The sequence below is a fragment of the Pyrgilauda ruficollis genome, unplaced genomic scaffold, assembly GCF_017590135.1.
Source record: "Pyrgilauda ruficollis isolate IOZ18807 unplaced genomic scaffold, ASM1759013v1 scaffold41, whole genome shotgun sequence".
NCBI lineage: Eukaryota > Metazoa > Chordata > Aves > Passeriformes > Passeridae > Pyrgilauda > Pyrgilauda ruficollis.
Window position 1 is genome coordinate 2467620 of NW_024525601.1, and position 21744 is coordinate 2489363.

Below are 21744 nucleotides of genomic sequence, written 5' to 3' on the forward strand. Positions count from 1 at the left end.
GATCTAACACTGTGATTTTCTGGATAATTTCTGGTATAGCTCTTAAATTTGCATGACTGAAAATGAAAAGCTGCACACATGAGCTTGTCCTATTCTGGATGCAGGTTAGGCCCATATACAAGTTCACATATTAGAAAGTATGCTCCTGTTTTAGTTGTGTTGGGCTTGATGCACGCTCTCCGTACGACCAAGATGGATACAGAGAACATACAGTTCTTCTTCCTGGTAGTATTTTAATGTCCTTTCTGGAATGAGAAGCAAAAAATCTTCTTGATTCTCATACAGTAACAATTTATTCTGCTCCTATAACTAGTTCAGAGACTTACGCCTTGAGCTGTCAAATTTATTTGAAAAAAGACTTCAAATAACTAAAATAAAGATGCAAAGGTAAAGAAGCAGATGTCTATAGGCACAATGGCCTATCCCTTCAATTTGTATTACTTTTAAAATTCATTATATCCTAAACAGCTCAGGAAGGTAGAGCTATTAAATTGGCTTTTTAGCCCACTTCTGAGATACTGAAAATGCCCTCACTTAAATATTTATTACCCATTTTCAAGTTCTTGAATCTTCTAACTGGAACATGATGCAGACAGAGCATATTTTCATCCTTACTTGAGTAAGGAACACCTAAAGTGTTCCTAAAGTTAAACAATTTCAGGTCAGATACCAGAAGCAGTCCTGCAAAAAGTGTGTACAGACTACATTTACCTGTTTTCCATATAAACTGCTGCTTGTTTTCCTATCCTATTTCCTTCTTCTAGGTACTTTATGAACTTCAGTAATACTGGCTTCAGTTCCAGAAGATTGATATATATGATGAGAGCTTCACAGTATGGCAAGGAAACACTGAAGACAGAACAAATACCTGACACTTCTGGTCAGGTGAAAGAAGATCTCAGGAAACTGATGTGTGATTGTGAGGTCAGGCAGATGACATGAAACAAGCCCATGCCTGTGCTGGTTTACAAACCAACACTTCTACCCTGAAATAACTGTTCACTCACATTATCCAGTCAGCCTACAGAAAAAATTTGCCTATGATGCTATTTTGGAAAAGGCTGTTTCAGATACCAAAAGTTAGTTCTATCTACCTTCTTTACTGCTGCTTCACACTGTCAAATCTGCAACCAACTTCTCAGTGCATTAGTGACTTTTCAGTTATTTGGTTACCAGTACCTCATTACTAACATTTGGTATTTGTTTCTTTGCCTTGTGTTGATAGGTTTCACTGGATGCCTGACACTGTTTCTCTGTTTCCAACTGGAATCCATCAGAGAGACCCTGACTTCGCAAATTAGGAAAGACCACAGCAAGGTAGTGCCTTGAACAACAAGAGTTCTAGCACTAGTTCTGGGGTTAACAAAACCCCTCACCATTCAAAAACTACAATAGTCTTCGGATAACATTTTGGACAACTGAAACTTCAATCCTCCCATGTAAGTTTTCTCAGCAACTCACTATCTTCACAAATGCTGCCTTTACCTGCTGGTGTGGGGATGGAGAGGAGAAGAGGAAATATTTCTCACAACTAAGTGTGTCTCAGAAGTTCATAAAAACTGATGTCGCAGATGATGAAGTTTTGACCCTCCGTTTTTGAGCTGCCTCACTGGAAACAAAAGCTGTAAGTGTAAGTACGAGCACGCTCATTTTAACTGTAATTAAACGCCAGAGCAGCAGTACTCGGCTAGCTCCCTTTCTCATGGTGTGTGCTGCCACCACGAGGATTAAAGATAAAATGCAAAAAACGTAGGAATTCCTCAAGAACACCTGGTGAAGAGCAACACTCAACTGCAAACCCTTCTCTGGTCAGTCTCACTTCTGGATTTTTTATCCTAAGGTGAGAGTCTAGAGCTGAGAATCCACACCACTCTCACTGCTCCTGCCATGTTTACACACAATTTATGCATCCAAGTTTTACTGAAAGAGAAGACTTCCTCCTAATCATCTTAGTGGTCCACACAACCATAAAAATTTTGGAAGAGAGTCCAGTACTCCTAGTAACAGTAGCACTATTTCATTAACATCCCCATCAAAATGTCATGCATGCTGTTTTGATAAACAAATCTGTTCACAAATTTACAACAACAACAAACTCTCAAGCAGTCAATTAGTCATTAGCTTTCTCGAAATGTAACAGGACAAGCACATCTTACTTCTTTTAAACCAGAAGAACAAAGCACTGGTAATTTCACAGATTATCAGGGCGGACAGACTTTTCTTAAGTTCTTTAGCTACATCTTTTGGCAGCAGAATAAGCCTGCATCAGAACATTTATATTTATAGCACTGGTAAGCTGATATACACAAAACTGCAGTAGTCAAGGATGTGTGATCCCCTGAGAAGACAAGAACTTGTAATGACAATATTCATTCACTCATGATACCAAGGAAGATTGCTGCTTTCCAACATATTTAAGGAAACATGACATCCCCTTAAATATTTGTATTTAAACTTTCCTAATCCAGGTATCAGTTATAATATGCTATCCCTTCTGCATCAGAAAATTGAAAGGTTTATCAGCTTTGCTTTTTCTCTCAAAACCTGACACCCCTTTTTGAGTTTGAATCAGTTCTATCTCAAAATTCAAGGTAAAACAGCATTTAATGAAAACTATTTAGGGAGATTTAATGAAGTTAGGAACACCCACCCGAAGACCTGCAAGTTTATTATTTGCTCATTATGAATGAGTTTCAAATGACTGATGTCTGCAATTAATATGTACATCAGTACTGTAAATGTGCACATCACATTGCTCAAAAAGAAAGAGGATGAACCTATGGGAACACTTTTTACTCAAACTTTCCTCAAGCTCAACACACTGGTGTTTGCAGAAGAGTAAAGCCATTTATCTTGAAAAGCGATGTCATCTTAGAATCACATATACATCTACCACATCTTGGCTAAGATGTTAGAAACAAATTTTAACAGATGAGAATCTATCTGTAAAGAATGGGTAATTCCTTCAGTGAATCCCATCACTTCTATGAGGTTCAAATCAGCGTATCAGAAGGGCAGTGCAGACACCAGTCAGCAGGAAGGTCTGTTTGTTTAAGCAACTAAGTTCCTGGATGAGTAAAGGTGATCTCGTCTATGTCTGATGCATTTGGCAACCCAAAAATAGGAGGAAAGCTCAAGAGATGAAAGGTGGACAGCTGGCAAAAGAATAATCAGATGCACCTTGAATCAACACCAGTCTTGTCTAAGACAAAGTTGGTGAAACTTACTGGTTTACAATAAATAGGGTGAAGCTGACCTAACAGGTAACCCTGAGTAACACTGGATACTGCCACCATTCAAACCATTTACACTAAGTCAAGGATAGTCACCAATCATCCTTCCTTCCCACAGGGCTTCAGGAACAGTAGTTGTAGAAAACAGGAACTAGTTTTAAAGCTCTCAATGTCTTCAGTGTTTATCTTCAACCAGAGAAGATTCTCCTTATAAGAGGTTCCAATAAAATGGCCAAGTTGGAGAAACTGTGAGACAGAAAGAAAATAATTGAATTGCATGCTTGTTATCTGCTACCCAAGCACCAACATGGAAATGTATGCATTTCATCCCAAATGTGGTGTAAACTGGAGGAGGGCATGGTGGGAAAGGGAAACTGAAGAAAAGTAAAGCACAAGCTTTAATAACCTTTGACAAATATCTTCAGAGTTGCTGTTGCCATGTCTACAGTTAACTAGTTACTGCTCTTTAACTACAAAGCCTGAATGCAGCCTGTAGAATACATCTCCACTAAGACTATTCACAGTGATCTTTGCAATTACTGTTTTGGCAAGTACTGTTTTGGGTTTATCTGTGACTTGAGATGCAAGAAAGTCTTCCTCATATAATGTCACAAAATAGCTTAAGAAATATTTAAAGGAGTTAACAGTCTTGTGAGTATAACTTGTGAGTATTACACAGTGAAATACCATCTAACGTAAGGTCCTTGGCACTTGCCTTCACATCCCTGTATCTATGAAAACTGCACCTGCCTTCTTGGGGCAAAGCCACAGTGCTCCATCATCTGCATCTACTGTAACAGGGTGTGATGAGAGCCAATCCAGTGCACCCCACTCCCTCAAAGTGCTCTTAAAGACCACCTGGCTTTCCAAAAGGACCTATTTCCTACCATTAGTGGGGAGAACATCTTGCAAAAGTTTTAACTTACATCTGGCAGAAGATGACTGAAAATATATGGGCCTGAAGAACAAACAACCATAAACAAAACCTGACTTTTGCATATTCTTATTCATAAGTAAGATGTGGAAACTGATAAAGAACACCTACTACGTCATGTAAAGTTTGCTACTCTTTACTAAAGAGCCACTAGGAATATGAGAATTTACTTCAGTCTGCAATAAAAACAACGGTTGCCATTATAAAAATGCTAGACCAGCCTCTGTCTTGTACAGAAGTTTCATCAGAATATGGTATCTCATGAGCTGATCTTGAAATTAACCATCATGCACCCCCCAAGGTTAAAAAACTTAAAATCCATGCTGCCTTCATAATGAAATTACCACAAGTTTTCTTTCCCAGTTTACTCCCAATTCGCCAAATTGCAAAGACAGCATTAACAGTTCTAATCATGCTGTGGGATAAGCCATGGCAGTTTAGCTACAGACTCCTGCTTCATTCATGGCAAAGCAAATGGTGAGTAAAGAGCAAACAGAGGTGATACTATGCTACCTATAAACTGGGGAAACTGGTGTAAGAAGACATTTGGCTCAGCCAAGAGGTTACTACAGTTTTCTTGGAGAAACAAGAACTGTATGCCTCTTTTTGCCACAGAGGAGTTTGCTTCACCGCACGGCAGGTCACACACACAAATCCCTTCCTATGGAGCAGCACCGTTCTTCACACCCAAATCAGCAGGTAAATGGGAATGCAGGTGGAGACAGCTTTGAGTATCACACTTCATTTTGAGTACACAGTATCTGCTTGATAGTAATTCAAATTCTAAATTTAAATTTACTATTTTACTCTGTATTTGTGAACAAGTTATTGAACTTTCTTTGTAATTTCGCTGGCTTTTTTAGAGCAACCAGCAACAGCCGGAAGTTACAATACACTGTGACTCCGTTTTTTCTGAATTACTGACATGGTTTATCCAACACTGACCTCAGCTTAGATAAGATCCCAAAGAATTCATTAGTTCTGACATAGTACCACAGGTAGAAGACAAGCACTGAGGAACAGAGCAAATGCGTAATCTAAAATATTAAGAAAAAATTGCATCATATTTTGAATGGGATTTGGATCCCATTTTGTTCCAACAAAGGAATACAGGATTTCCAATCCACATTGTTATCAAGCCCACTGATGACATGTTCATTAACTTGTACTGCACACAGAAATATTTATGAAGAGTTACTTTTACAGTCACACACATTTTCTAAGGAAAAAAGGTAGATCTAATAATTATACAGAAGCTTTATCATAAAAATTTTACCACTACATAAGCACTTCTACGAACAGAGAAGGCAAACTTAAGCCATGAGCATGATGCAGCAACTTGACCACACAAGAATGGTAACCTGGTAACCTCCAATTCATTAATTAAGAATCTGCTTCATCTTGGGGTAAATCAGGTTAGTGACTGCAACAATGAGCTGCTGCCTAAATTTTTTTTCCCATGCACTCTTGTCATGCATTAGCAGCAAGGAGGAGGGACAAAGTTTTCCCTCACAGGAGTGTAGCTGTCCATCCGTCTTTGCTTGGTGTAGTAAGGGACTCATTCTTTGCTTGGCCTCTGGCTCCCAAAGCTGGTCAGATGGAGACTTTTCAGATATGGAAATCTGCAGCAGCAATGCAGTCTGATGATCTTTGCAGCATGGGGCAGTCACCCCTACCTGGCATGCTCCACTACACTGCCTCTCATGCTGATCTGAAGTGAGACGAGAGGATAACGACAGCTGCTACCAGTCAGCGTTTTTCACTGGGCTAGAAGCGGAGACTGCACACAGGACAGCCAGGAACAGGGTACTTTTAAGACTTGAAGACATTCTCATGCTGTCAAGACAGGGAACCTGTCTGACGAGTATCTGAGAGGCCCAGACCATTACGGTGGCATGGGGACATAAAAACAGTACCAGAAAGTTCAGTTTCTTCACAGCTGGGCTTTCACATCTTGGATGTGATAACCATCACAGGAGGTCACACAGCTGCAGCATGAACATTAGAGAATAAACATGGAGAAACTTTATTGCTATGTTTCTCCATTCTCAAGATGTAATTTATTTAATTTGACAAGCAGTTTTCAGAAACCAGAGTAAATATCAACATAATAATTTGGACACAAAAGGTAGCAGCTTATTTTTACAGCTCTCTAAAATAGTTTTAGAAGTAGGCCAGGATGTAGACATTTAAACTAATATTTGAAAACTAGATCATATGTCAATTTGAACATGATCCACTTCTACTTTGATTTTCCATCTGAACAAGAGGAAATATATCAATGGTCCACTTCTTGGAAAAATCCACACTAGACACTAAAGACTTCTGTATGCAGTGCAAGAATTATTCCACAAAAAAAAAGAAAATATGAGATACAGTCAACATGTCACACATTTGCTATTATTTATTCTATGCTGTATATGCTGTAAGGAATGAGAATACAATGAGGAACACAGAAAGGAAGCAGCCATTTAATCCAAGACCACAAAACACATGTTGAAATAAGGCATGTGTACCAAAGTTTGGACAGATATCCTTCATGATGGAATGCCCAACTTTTGCATGTCTGTTTGATAGTTTGACTACAGTTAGGATCAAACTCAACTGATCTTATAGTTGAGTCTTCCTGATGATACTCATTATATAATACTATCCAGCTGATTCTATTATGCTTTCACCTCACAGCTTAAAGTTTTCTATCATGAATACTAATGGATACTTATGACCAGAAGGGGAAATTAGGAGAAAAAGCAAAGAAGTGCTTGTGTCAATATTTTAATAAATCTGTTGTTCTGAAATCTACCCTAGCTTTTTCAGCACCCTGCTGTTGAGCCAGAAGTTACATGCTGCATTCTACAGGCTTCCCGAAAGATATTGCATTTTCAGTTTTAGGGCTTAAGAGTAAGAGTACCTTTAAAAACCACAAATTCTACTCAAACTAAGTAAATTAATTAATTACTAAAATCACTTAAATACATATTCAAGGACTGAGCCAAGTACAAAGTGTCAAAAATACCACTAAAACAAAAATTAAGAATATTCTCCTTGAAGGAATAGATACATTCAGACTGTGAAACAAAACACTTTTGTAAGTCTTCATCAGTGCTGACCATTTGACTCCAAGTGAAGCTGGTAGAAGACAAAACAACTCAGTACTTCTGAAGCACTTTTGGTGACATGTGCTAAAATCAAACTGAGAAATCAGGCAGTCAAGAAAATTTTCTGCCATGCTTCTAGATCTCAGCTTCCTCTTCCAAATTAAGCAGTAAATTCCAGACTGATGACACTACAAAATTAGGTTCACATTTGGGATTCCTGCAGTTACAGCAAGACCTACTATGCTTTAGTGTAAAAGCATGTGTTTTACATACTTTCACATTACACTGACTTAGAATTTCAGATCTTTATATACTACAGCAAAATCAGAAACACAACTGCTCCTATACTTGCAAGTAAATTTTCCTCCTCCACAGTTTATGCTCACAATCTATTCTGGAAATTCTTTTAAAAGAAAATGCATGTTTTCTCCACAGGAGCAGTCCCTGTACGGAGAGTTAATTAAAATGCTAGAAGACTGGGCTCCAGTAAGAGCCAGATTTTTCAGAACACCCACAGAGGAAAGGCTACCTTTGAAATGTTAAATACATTGTCAATCAGGGATGGGGGTCAAGAAGGATTTTCAAGCCATCTGATACTCTGAAAAAAATGTGTACACCTCAGAATCAACCAACCCATACTGTCTATGATAGGATGACGGACTTGGCCAGGTATTTTATGAACTGAGATAATTGTTAGTGCATGTTTAGGATGAGTTAAAAAATGAGACTACCACAATGTGTTCAGAGAGACCTAATTCATCAGTCAAATACCTATTAATAAAGAAGAGGACTGTGAAGATAAGAATGCTTCCTTTATTTTAGCGAAAGGTTAGAGTAAGAACTGATTTCCAGCATGTATCACATATAAGAATTCTGGCAATAAGCAGTTTTTCTAACAGATTTTACCCTTACTAAAAACTATAAAATTGCCACCAAAAACCTGACCGAAAATGAAAGTGTTAGTTTACTAAATGCTTGAATTTAAGAGGTTTACATTTTGACTTGGCCTCCTTTACGGTAATGATTGTTTCAAAATCTAAGTAATTTTCCAACCATAAACAAAGAAGGCAAAAAGTAACAAGAGTCAGCTGATTTGAAAGGCAGTGTTCATAAAAGGTCCAAGCAATTGCCTGCAAAATCTAACACAGTACAGAATATGCTTCTGGACCACAGCCAGTAACAAATAAAAGAAGAAAACAAAAAACACAACATCATGAGATTATCCATTTTCTCCTGTGCTGGTCTGTAGTAGCAGTAAGTATTTAACTGGTTTAGTACTTCATCTTGATAAAGCATTTTCAGGCTGTTGAAAATATCAGTTTAAATAAGCAGCTGGTTTCTTTTTTAAGAAAAGGACACAGAACAGTTTCAAATACCCTAAAACCAGACTACATAACAGAGATGAAAAGGTCCGAGCAAAGTACTGCTGTTTCTAAAGTACCTCAAGTTAACAACATTATTTGTTTTACAAGAAATCATAATAGCAGCATCCTCTTCTGCACCAGACTAGACCAAAACGTGGTTAGTTAGCTTAATTGTTTAACAAAAACATTCATATTCTCAGAAATATCAAGTTAGCTTCTTTACCTTAAAACAGTAACAGCAAATTGCCCTGTGTGTCAACACAATTCTTTAAACAGAGATTCTTGCCCTCTGTCTTCACAATGTGATCTAAACAGTTCTTTTCTTAATATTTACAGGATAACTCTCTACAAGAAGGATCTGAGCATGCCCTGCAAATCACAACAGATAATGGCGTAAGGAATGTCAATCACATTTACTGCTACTCTATGAGATAACCTGAAGGCATCAGAAAGTGAAGGTTTTTTCAGGCACAAGATCCCACTATTTAGATTACATACAGTTTGAGAAAAATCACATTCCATCAAGCACAGGACTTTTATTTATTAACTAATGCCAATGAATCAGTAATAAGTTATTTGCCTAATTACTAATAAATATCTGAGGGACATTGACAGCAAACACAGTTGATTAAGTTGAAGGCTTATGTCAATATAATTTGATATTATTTATAAGCAGCACATGTACGCCTGATTAGTCTGCAAACAATTGATACAACACATTTTAAGTTAAATCGGGAATCAGATAATATATGGATTTCAAGAATGAAGTGTGAACCATCAACTAGCTACAGTAAACTTTTACCCACTGATTAAAGTTACCATTGTGAATAATGCTAGCTTATCAAAAGACTCAAGTGTGGACAAGCAGCAACACTGGGGAACAGCAACTATGATAAACCTGGTACAGTCAAGTAATATTCTTTCATGACCCACTGCAAGGTCATATCTTTAGAAGCAGCAGAAGCAGAGTACAAAGATTTTTACAGGCCAGTTTCAGAAACACTTGGATATATACTAATTATAACTAGTCAGATAAATTCAAAAAATAAAACCAATGCTTCCTGCAGAAAAGAAATACAAACACCATTAAAGCAGGCATGCCCACCTCAGATACATTGGAAAACAAAGTCAGACAAGAGCAATAGGTGATGAGCACATTTAGCTTTTAATGAATATATTCCAGACTGTTTTCTTTCAAGAAATGGAGCAACTATGTGAGTTACAGATACAAAACAAGATGGAGAAAGCAAGCATAGTATGAATTCCAGCCCAGTAGAGGCTGAAGTGGCTAGGTAGAACAGGGTGGGTCCTATTCTGAACTAGGGTTCAAAAGAGTAACACTTTGTATGAAGTAATAGTGTAATATTCACGTTAAAATTCAAGCAATTTATGAGTTTAGAGCACAGAGACTATGAGGAAATGAAATGATGTCTTGGTTACATATATAGTCAAATGGAAAAATCTTACTAGTCACCTCTGAACTTTAGTCTAATTGTTCATGAACTCCTAAAGTCTGATCCACTGTCTCATTGCTTACCTCAAGCTGATTAAGCAGCTACCAATACCAAAGTCTTTATCAGTCTAAATTCAGAGAGAGAACTGTGTTAGGGAATAAAGGACTGAACTCAAAACATGGTGCCTATTTATTTATGTGGGACTCAGTAATATCTTCAGACTATTTTTGTCTGACACAAGATTAAGAGAGAATAATTCAACATTTCTTTGCACATCATGTGAACAGCCAATTAATTCAAGTTTTTAATTACTCTTTTATCAGATTATCTAATTATCTTTTATCAGGGTATCAGGATACAGAATATATATATATATAAACCCCACCAACAATCCCAAACAGCAAAAGTTCTTACTTTTAAGAGTAAGGGGTAGGAACAGAAAAACAAAAAGAAAACTTTTACTCGCCCAGCCATCTTTATCTTAAGAGAAATACTGTCACTAAGGAAAGGTTACATTTCAGAGGCAGTCAGCACAGTAGGATGTACTGATTTTATGCTGTTTCGGCTTGAGGTGGTTTTGTATTTGTTTTGTTCTGCACATAATCTACATGGACGAGAACAGGAGGTGCTGCAGAACCCTGGCAGACTGTGGCACTGCTCACACAACCAATGCACAGAAACACAGAGAAATTGTGGTATTAAGATGAATGGCCTCCCCCTAGAGCAGAACAAGGTATTAACATGTACCTGCTCTTCAGCATTGTATAGGGAATCAGAGCAAGTGTGGAACAACTGCTCCTTCTGTTTCAGAGCATCAGAGCTCCTATCTGCTTTTACTTAAACAGCTGGACCAGGAGCACAAGCAGCTGTTGATAGCACGAAGAAGCATGAAAAGGTAGTCCCATCTTCCCTGCCCACCCTCCAAATAGCTCTCCAGCATATATGAAAGGCTGTTTGACCTTTTACTGCATTGCTTTAGCTCTTCCTGACATATTAGAAAGCATTAATTCAGTCTCTGGCAGATAGATCACATATCTGTGAATCTGCTTTAATTAGACAAGGACTACTGGCAAATGGGAGTTGATAGGGAGTCGAGTGCTCTTCAGGTGATCCTTTCTGCATTAAATTATGAACAACTTCAAGTATCAAAAAACTACTCTCCTCATTTCAGCTTTTCTGTGAGACAGTTTTTCTTCCACCTCTGGTAGTTCAAAGACATAGCTGACATATACCTGGAGCCAGGATTGCCTGACAGAGGAGAGTTCTGCATATCACAAGCCAAATACCACTGCAGGCAGTTTTTTGTTCTTTTCCCCCCACCTCTGCTGAGCAAACATTTTCACCTCTATACATGGAGTCAAGAAGTAGAAGGCCATCAGAATTAATATGTAGCCCCCTATAGTATTATTGTAGTTTCCTCATTAAAAAAACCCAAAATCTAAAATGAACAAGACACGAAGAGCACTGCTTCAATAGTAACAAAGTCAGAAAGACACTACTGAACAAACAAGCTCATGAACTCAGATGTCACACTGAACAGAATAAGAAAACTTGAGTGAGCAGCAACAGAATTTGGAATAACAGGCTTATGCACTCGGAGTGCACTCAGAACTTCAAGGAAAAGGGACTGATATGGCTTCTGACCTGGAACCAAGACATCAGGAAGCACAACATCAAACTCAACTCTAGTGTTTCTCTATTAGTCTTCCATTAAGGCAAAATAAATAATTTACAACACTGAAGAATCACAAAGTGTAAAAATATTCCCAAAATTAAGAAGAAAAATATATTTACAAAAGGAATGATGCATGGCAGCTATTTAAATATAGCTTGTTATCCAATCTTTCTCTAAGTGTCAAAAGCTTGTGTTCCCCTCTCAGTGCTATTTCACCTGCAGGGAAAGTCCAGATAAATATGAATTTGAAGTACAGCTCTGTTAAACAAAACAAAGCCATCAGAATTTACATGACAGATGGGTAGTGTCTTAGTTGGTTAGGTATTTTTGTTCCCCTCACCCCATCCCAAGCGTGAGAAAATACTCTAAAGAATTTGAGATTTCTGTTCTTCTTTCAAAACGTTAAATCAAAGGAAGATCAACTACTCAATCTAAACCAGAATTATTGTCCTGTAGTTCCCATCTGTTTTCATTCATGGAAATATTTTCAAGGGATAAAAGCAAAACAGTTGAACAGCTACTCTGCTGTCTTGAGCCATGCTCACAAGTTAGTAGACCAAATGAATAAAAGGATCTGAGAGTTCTTGTAAGTTACAGCCTGTCCTTCATGCCATTTTCCAGGTTGTTTATACATAACCAGGCTGCAGAGCACCACACGTAACAGTACCAGACTGACAATGTACCATGAGGTTCTTAAGCACAGCTGAAGCAGAAGAATGTCTCCTACACATCAAGGAATTTTACAATTTATTTATTCAGTTTTTAGTATTAGGTCATGAAATGACTAAATTACATTAAAGCAGACATATTATGAGATGTAAATCATCTTGCCACTTACTTTTGCCTTTCTAAAAATTAGATTAAAAAAAAAGGCACACAAACCAAACTCTACCAAAACCTTAGAAAAATCAAAAAACACAAAACCTCCCCCAAACTCTTTAATCATATATTTTCAGATTATGAACTGCTTAATTCTGTGCATGTCCTTTATAAAAATTATTATATTCTTCTGCATTTTAGGTTTATAGCTCATAAAAGAACATAAAAAAATGTACACATCTTTGCAATGGCTGACACATTAGAAGTGCTTAATATCATGTTCCTATCTCTGCTAGACAGTGAATTAGACAAACACAGCAAGCTCAGAACAGGCAGAAGATAACACCATAAGTTTGCTTTTTTTCATCCTTTGACTCACTGGACGTCTGAATTACAAAACAATCTTGTTGCATAATCCATTACACTTGCCCTATGCTTATGAAGATTGAAGGCTATGAGGTATGCCAGGACATAATCCAACCACATATTCTTGAAGGTTGGTTTATCTCACCTGGACTCCTCAGAGCAATCTCTTCATTTTACAAGAACTCGAGTGGCCATGTGACTCAAACGTGTGCCACACACAGACACGTGACTCAAACTTGAGTGGCCACACACAGACAAATGTGTGCACCTCTATCTGAAAAAATATCATTTGGAATAGAAAATGAATCTACAATCAACACAAAATATCAATTCAAACATGAACCTGGAAAGAGTGCTTTCACTTAAGGAAAAAAAAACAACTTGCTTTTGCTGTAGTTTTGTCCTCCACATGTGAGGCATTTGGGAAAATAAAGATGATTCTAAAGAAGGCACTACCTAACACCAAGAAGTGCATTCTGCATTTGCTCCAAGGTACAGAATGATTAATTCCCTGCAGTTCAGAGAGTTGCAGCATAGCAGAGTTGGCAATGTCTCAGCAATATTCACAACAGTTTTCAATAAAAGATTCAGTTGCTTAATATAAATTACACTTGCACACAATACTAAGGATCTGTGTTCACCCACATTTTTGGCAGGTTAACATAGCCTTCATTCTTCATGATGGAAAAATACAACTCTTCCTTATCCATTTTAATCTACAGATGACAAATTAAACACAGAGTATATTACATGTATCAAAAAGTATGTATTTTCAAATTAAGAAAGTGAGGCTGGGGTGAGGAAACGATACCCACAGAGAATGAGGACTCAATTTATTGTTGGGTTTTTATTAGAGATGTTTTTAAGCCTGCTACTTATCTCCGCTGCATGCACTAACCCAAATCACAGAAGGAATGGTCTCATTTTCTGAAGACCAACTAGATAATTTGCTTGAATTGTCTGCTGAGAAGAACTTTCTTTTTGTTCTTTAAAGGAATGAAGTCCTCTTAAAAGAAACTGTTAAAAGTGTATTGTGTATCATAGAAAAAGTGCAAAATTTTTCAATTTTCTTTTAATTTTAAATACTTGGGGGGAAAAAAAATCCCTTCTACTTTTAAACAGATTTAAACTGCAAAATGCATGTTGTTCCCACAGGATATAAGTTCTCTAAAATAAAAATAACAGCACAGAATTTCTAATTCTACCTGGAGCGGACTTACTACAGTAATGGTATTTTCAAAAGAACAAATTTATTATTCTTGAAACCTAACATTACCTTAAAGATAAGTGGAATTTATAATTCTTCAAACATAAGTTTAAAACCAAGGAAACATAAAACACCAAATTCTGAGGATGCAATTCAAGTTTACTTCAAAGAGATCTTATCAGCTAAGATGTTCCACTACAGGTGATTGATGTTATGTCTTACATTACAGACATTAATTGGCAGCTTTTTTCTCATATTTTTTCGTCTTCTGCACAAGAACACAGAAAAAGAAAATAATAAATCCTTTCTTACGGAGTTTTTACCTATTCTGGTCAACGCAACAGCACACATTTCTTTCTTCACAGAGCTTGTTCCACAAGGCTTTAAGTTACTACACTTTAATTTAATATTCATGTGCAGAGAAACCACAAGACACAGGACTTTCAAACATACATTCATACAGTGCTACAGGGATAATATAAAATATACTAGTCAGCGTACTTAACATGCTCATCCACTCTTGGAAAAAGCATAAATATTATGTGCACAGGCCAGATACAAGGCTTCATTTCCTCCAGATCCTGCATAAGATTCGTAAGATTTTATCCCTTTTACATGAGAATAAGTGATACCTCTGTTATCTTAGTTACACCATTTTGTTTCTCTACTGCTATTCAAAAATCCACAGACAAGAACCATTTCCACACCACACAGCAAAGACAAAATGTTTCTAGAAGAGGTGTAACTATCAAAAAAGTTAAACTTGGTGAGCAGAAGGCAGGCCAGGTTTCTGCAACAGCTTGGACAGACTGCTGGATGTAAAAAAAGACAAAAAAAACTGTTAAAAAATTTAATTCAACTTTACAAGGTCAAATGGCACCTGACTTGAAAAAGTAAGTTGAGGGAAGCCATGACTGTATGAAAAACCCCCACCATTAAGTATTTCCCCAAATTTGTAGTTGCACTGCGTCAAAAACAATAAAACAAAAGAAAAAGAAATTGGGTGTGTGGGTTGCACAGCGGAAAGGGATGAACACAGTAACAATGTATTTCTTCTAAACTGTTTGGGGGAAGAAGGGAAACCAAAGATTAAAATGTAGGAGTTTTACCCACTCTTCAAAATTTCAGCAGTCAAAAAGTTCCAGTGGCAGTGGGACCTTAACATGACATAACATACCTGCAAAGTTTGCTTAGCTAAGACACTGCATTCCAAGAAGCATTCATGGAATACACACATGGAATATACACAAAACTTGCCTAATAACCAAAAGTTCTAGTTAACAGCTGCAGAACCCACCCTTCCACAGCACTTAAAGCCTCCCAGTATTACTACACTTAACACAGGGAAAAATTATTTAGTTATTTTTTTCTTAAATATCAAGTGATTCAAGATAAGCAAAATCAAAGAATGGAAATAAGTTAAAACACCTAAATATGGGCTAAATCTAATTAGCTTTTATTTTACAGAGAAAGAAAAGCTAAGGATTGTAAGTCGGGGATTGTTTTCAGTACACTTAAAACTCGCCCAAAGTTAAGCACTGATTCCAAACGTAGTGATGACTTCTGCCTACTGGTTTCCTCCTGTGCAAGGAGTGCATATCCCACTTCCCGTGAAGTTACAACAAAAGCAGAAGAGCTTTTGAAAAGACATTGCAAATTACGCCAAGTATTAGGGATTATAAAACACTTTTGCATTATTACATTTATCAGTATTTGCAGCCCAGGATTTCAAAGTCCTGGAGATTTCTATTCCTACCAATTATCTGTGCATTATCTCCATAGTAGAAATAGCTGTCTGTAAGGATCCTAAATATGCCAAGCTCCCTTATAGACCAGGGAAGGAGTCCTCTCTGGTGGTAACAGAAAAACACCTCAAACATTCAACCTTATGCAGACACATGGAAAGTATCACCACATCAAGCTAAACTATATTCAGGTATTTATCAAAAAGCATGAGTTGGCACCATATAAAAGTTGAAATTATTTTCAAAATAAAATTCATTAGGTTTAAGATTTAAAATTGGCTTGAGGATGTACGATGAACTTAAGGATTTGTGACGCAGAACATTTATGAGGCTTCAATCTCAGTCTAAAAGCCACTGTCACACCAGAAACTCTCTTTGCACAGAAAGTTCATTTCTGACAAGTCATTTGGTGCATAGTTAAGAAAAAAAATCTATTACTCTTGTTATACACCTCTTGAGCTTTCTGGGAGCTCCTATGTAGGAGTTTCCCAAGCTTGACAAGGCACCTTTGTGTTTGATTTCCATCAATTCACAGGAACTGTGTTTTTTGTTGTTTTCTACACTTTTGTACATGAACATCACCAAACATATCTAAATTTCACTATCAAGTCAGTACTGAAATATCATTTAAGTAGTTCCAATACCTTTTAAGTGAAGAAAATTAGTATCTCTGTTTCCCCTCCCTTCATCCCTAGATCATTACTTTCAGTTTCTGTTGAACAGAAAAGCTTTTACTCAGAACACTTTCAGTTTCAATTTAGCAAGGAAGTGTAAAAGAATGTGTTCTGCTTGAGAAAGTCATCCCAAGTTAGGATAGCAAGCAGGAGTCAGGGTAAATGGAAAAAAATAGGAGTCAGAGGTTAGAAGACAACAGCTATCTAGGAAAAAAAAAAATCAATTTATAGCTTACTTCAACATTACATGAGCCTTAATTATACCACAACGGTTAACACTCTGTTTAAAGCCAATTCCCCTTCACCCCACTTACTCACAAAATAGTTTAAAATATGAGACTGCAAATGAGAATGTAAATTGCTTCTATAAAGTGATTTGTAATGTTTCTACAGTTTCTAGGAAATCAGCAGCTAAAACAATCTTGCAGAAGAGGGTGACTGCAATTCTGTGGAAAAAAGACCAAACAGAAAACAAAACACAAACCAAAGCTACAAAACTCCGATCAAGCCCTGCAAATATGTTCAAAAAATAAATATGCTTAAAAAAAAAATCCTCATCTCAGGGTTAGTAAAAGCATCCTAAGAATTCTGCACAGATGAACACTTCACTTATAAAAAGAAAAGGAAATAAACCCCCCTACAAATAATACAGCACCAAATAATCAATTCAATAATCAATCAATTTATTGTATTTTTAAAGTGGATTTTAAGCAAGAAACAGCCAACTGTGGTGGAAAGCCAGTTTCCATTTTATGTGGATTCTTCTTTCAGAAGAAAAACAAATGGACCCAAACCACATCTGCTGTTACTCCAGTGCACCAGTAAAGCCTCAGCATCACAGCTACAGCCACCTGATACTTAAACACCTATTTATGGGGGAGGCACAGACTGAGAGCTGATCTTGAGCACTTACTGCACACCCTGCCTTTCACAATCACTGGTTATGACAAAACACATTAAGTGCTTCCGAATGTAGGTTAGGGGAGAGTGTCAAAACATCACGTGCACCACGAGACATTAGTTGGGGTAAGCTGTAACAGGCAAGAACAGGCTCTTTGAGAGGTATTTACCAACATACACTATGAAAAGCCTTTGAGACTTCATAATATCTTGGTAACTGATATGCACAGCTCATCACAAAGCTGACTGTTTTCATTTGACATAATAAAAGAGTAAGTGTGCTTTTAAGGAAAGGTCGTTTTCAAACATTTATAAGCTTCTCTTCTAATATACTACTTATTTAGATTCTAAGGATTCTCATTATTCTTATATTAGTGCATTTGTTTGCACACCCTTTTGATATCTAATAGTAGCTCCTTAAAATATACACCGTATTTTTCTCTAAAATTTCAATAATATCTTCTAAACTTGCCCCAGTAAATGTACGGCATACACAAGGGCAAGGCAAAATGAGGCTATTATTTACAAACTTCTGTTTAAAAAAAGAAACACAAAGCCCACGCCAACGCTGTTGCTCAACTTTGTTTGTTCTGTGATGGTGCTCTGCTGTCACTGCATTCACCATTTCACCTCTGCTGTGCATTTCCTCCATGCTGATGTACAAAAATATTCCTCCTCTCTCTAGCAAAGGTACGCTTTTCAGGTTCACTCTGCCAGGAAGCCCTTAGGGGCAAGGATCCAGTTATTTACAACTTGAAATGCTATAAAATATCAGGCTGGTAATATTCTTTATTCTAAAGGACCTTTGTGTACATTTTAAGTCTTTTTCTCTGTGCAAGACTGAAACCTATTACCTTGTGCAGCAATTTTGGTTTACTCCTTCTCTGACAAATAAACCCTTCCCCATTCTAAATAATTTCTTCTTATCTACAGCAGCCTTTCCACTACTTTCAGAAACAATATAAAGCACCTGCAGCTCTCCCTACATCCAAATGAAACATTTAAATCAGGCCCTGATCTGCAAGACCTGAAACAATAATCCAACATTTCCTCCCAGCAACATGGAGATCAAGAGAATCTTTTTTGATTATGACACGGATTTTAAACAAAATTCAACACAGGGAGTCTTAGGAGTGTTGAATTTCTTTTAGGGTGCCAAAGGTCAGAGATGATTTATTTTTCAAATGTCATTGTTTCTGAACAGGTGTTTACTGCTCTGGTTTACTATGACAACCACCCATGCTATAGACTACACACAGTATCTATTTGTCAGAATTCTTTTGTTCAATGACAATGCGCTCCAGAGGAAGGCCACTAAACGGGATCTCTGCCTTCTTGCAGCCATACTAGTCAAAACACATATTCAGATGCTTGAGGAAGAAAAAAAAAAATTTTTAATATTTCATTAAAAAAGGCATATCAAAGAGTTAATTACTGCAACAGTTCAAGAATCAGAAGAAACATTTCACCACTACTACTACTACTGATAATAATAATTCCATAGAGTATGAATTACGTCTTCTTCTTGCTTCCTTTCTGCCAGCTACACTACTATCCTACAAGCTGGTATTTTATGGGTAATAATAAAGCCCATTATTTGTTTTATGGAAATCAAGCACTACAGTTCTGGCATACCTTTTGTCCACTGCTGTATTTCATATTTTCTCCTCCCCTTACCCTCCAACAGGAATGAAGGAATCCAGTAAAACAGAAAGAGAGTTTTATAAAGAAGGATGTAAAGACAACCCCAAATCTGGAATGCACTTAGATAAGCACCAAAACTCTGTGCCACGCAACTTTATGAGAACAGGCAAAGAAGCTAATGCAAAAAGCAAATCAGTATTTTCATGCTAACAGAAAACAGATATTTATGACCACAGCTAAGAGGCCAAATAAGCCCTCTGCTCAGACTATAAAAAAAAAGCCCTGCAGTATGACTGTTCTGTTTCCTGCAGGAAATGAGATGCTTGTATTAGATACCCCTGTGGTTTTCATACTGTAAATGTATCAGCTGGTACAAATCCTCCGGAGAGGACTATTAACTAATGCTTAGAAAGAGCAGTGGCAACAGCAGACCGCACGTAGCACCCCAGAGAAGAGGGGACAAAAGCTGGCAAGTCGTCCCTAAAAAATCTGAGAGCCTGCAGCTGAAGAACACATCTTGTAGTAGAGGCGATGTCTGAGGAATGTATATATCTACACCCTCTTATTTCCCCTTACTCCGCTCACTGCTTCTTTAAATAAGGAGCCTATTGCTCATCACCACTCCTCTCATTTAGGAGCCTCAAGCCGCTCCTCATTAAACCATCCCTGCTTACACGCGGCACAGGAGGACCATCCACAGGCTACACACTTGCATGGCCATTTTACCTCCTTTCCACCGTGACTTTTAAAAAATGTTATTATTATTATTATTTTTTTTCCGTTCGTGTTTCCGAGTTGCGAGGGTGCCGAGCGAAGTTCCCGCCGCGGGCGATGGGGCAGCCCCCTCCCGGCAGGGCTCCTCCACCCGGGAAGACCCCGCTGCTCCCCCATCCGCATCGCTCCCGCCCGCCCGCCTGCCTGGGTGGAGCCGCTCGCCCTCGCCCGACAAGCGCCGATCGTGTTCTCCATTGCAGAACCGCTGCCAGGGCGAGAAGCGGGGAGGAGAGACCAGGGGGAGGAGGAAGGGAAAAGAAGGTGTAAACCCGTCTGGGGGAGAGCCCGGGGCCGGACACGGCCGGGGGGCGGGAGGGCAGGGCCGGGGGGGCCAGCGGGGAGACAAAGGAGGGATGGAGGGTGCCCAAGGAAAGCAGGGGAAGCCGGGGAGGGGGCGCTGCCGGGGAGTCCCGCGGGGCACCTGCCTGCCCCGGCACACCCCCGCACAGAGAGACAGACAGACAGACAGACACACGTACCGAGCAGCAGCAGGCGGTGCGTCTGCTTGTACTCCCGCTTCTGCTCCTTGAGCGCCCGGTCGATGCTCTTACTGACTTTCCTCGCCTCCTTCTCCGCCTCCCGCTCCTCCAGGCGCAGCTTCTCCCAGGTCCTCTGGAGCGCCGGCGGCTGGTGCAGCGCCTGCTGCCGCGCCGCCTTCCCCCCGCCGCCAAGGCCGGGGCCGCCGGCCTTGGGCAGCGCCGGCTGCCGCTCGGGGGCCGCCCCATTGCCGCCGCCGCCGTTCTGCAGCAGCAGCAGCGGCGGCCCGTCCGCCTCCCCGCCGGGCTTACCGCCGGGCCGGAGCGGGACGCCGAGAGGCTGCGGCTGCGGGGCGGCGTGAGGCTCCGCCGGCGCTTCGGGCTCCGAGGCGGCGCTGGAGATGGAGCCGCCGCCGCCGGCGTCGCCGAAGAGCCGCGGGCGCAGGCTGTAGCAGAGCCCCATGGCTCGGTGCCCCCGCCGGGGACGGGCTGTGGCGCGGCGGCGCTGGCCTCAGCGCTTCCCGCCGGCCGGGCAGGCGGCGGGCGGGGAAGGGGCGCCGCGGAGCCCCTCACGGCCCCGCTGGGCCATCTTGCATCTTCCTCCCGGGCTGTGGCGGCGGCTCCTCGGCGCCGATCACCTGACACCGACCGAGCTGCCACCGCCGGGTCCACGTTACCGTAAATACCCCAGCGCCAGCCCACCGCGCAGCGCCGCCGGGGGAAGGGCGGGGGCGCCGCGCCGGCACACAGGCGCACACGGAGCGCAGCCCCCCGCCCCCCGCCCGGCCCGCCCGAGGGGCCGGGGTCTCCCGGAATTCCCGCTCCGCGCCCTGCCCGGGAGACCCTCGCCCCTCACGCCACCCGCCCTCCTTGCTTCCTCCCCCACTCCGTGTTCCCTCCCTGCCTGGAAGGGCCGCCGTGCCGCATGTGCGAGCCCCGAGAGCTGCACACAGCCGTGCCCCTCCAGGGCTATGCCCCTGACAGACAACGTCTCCCCCGGCATCCCAGGGGGAGAAGCCGAGGCGGAGGCCTCTCACTGAGAGGGACCCCGCACGGTGACAGCGGCCCCGGAGAGGCCGAAGCAGCCCCCGGCAGCCTGGCATCCTCACAGCTACAACACGGCTCTGAGCCCTGTGCACACACATGCGGCTCCTCGCCCACGCGCTGACTAAGGATGCCGTGGGAGGAAGGCTTTGGGTGCGACGGCAGGAGAAAATAATAGGCAATGTTGGGGTTTGCTCGCTGTCTCAGTCAGTGTTGGCAGCAGTAGTACTCCAGCAGCGTGCTGCTGTGGGCTGGGGAGGAAAGGCTGGTGCTAGAAAGCCAGTTCCAAGGCGGTGGCAGCTCTCCTCAAGAGAAGACCCGGAAAAATTCAGGTTAC

At 40.3% G+C, this 21744-nt stretch overlaps 1 protein-coding gene across 1 annotated transcript in view; it reads right to left on the bottom strand.

The window, feature by feature from the left end:
• Window positions 1-21006, bottom strand: part of GNAL (G protein subunit alpha L) — a 178646-nt gene extending 157640 nt beyond the window's left edge. Inside the window, exon 1 of the mRNA XM_041477569.1 lies at window positions 20367-21006. Coding sequence (XP_041333503.1) covers window positions 20367-20826 — 460 coding nt within the window. The 5' untranslated portion in view covers window positions 20827-21006. The remainder of the gene's footprint in view (window positions 1-20366) is intronic.
• Window positions 21007-21744: the final 738 nt, after the last annotated feature.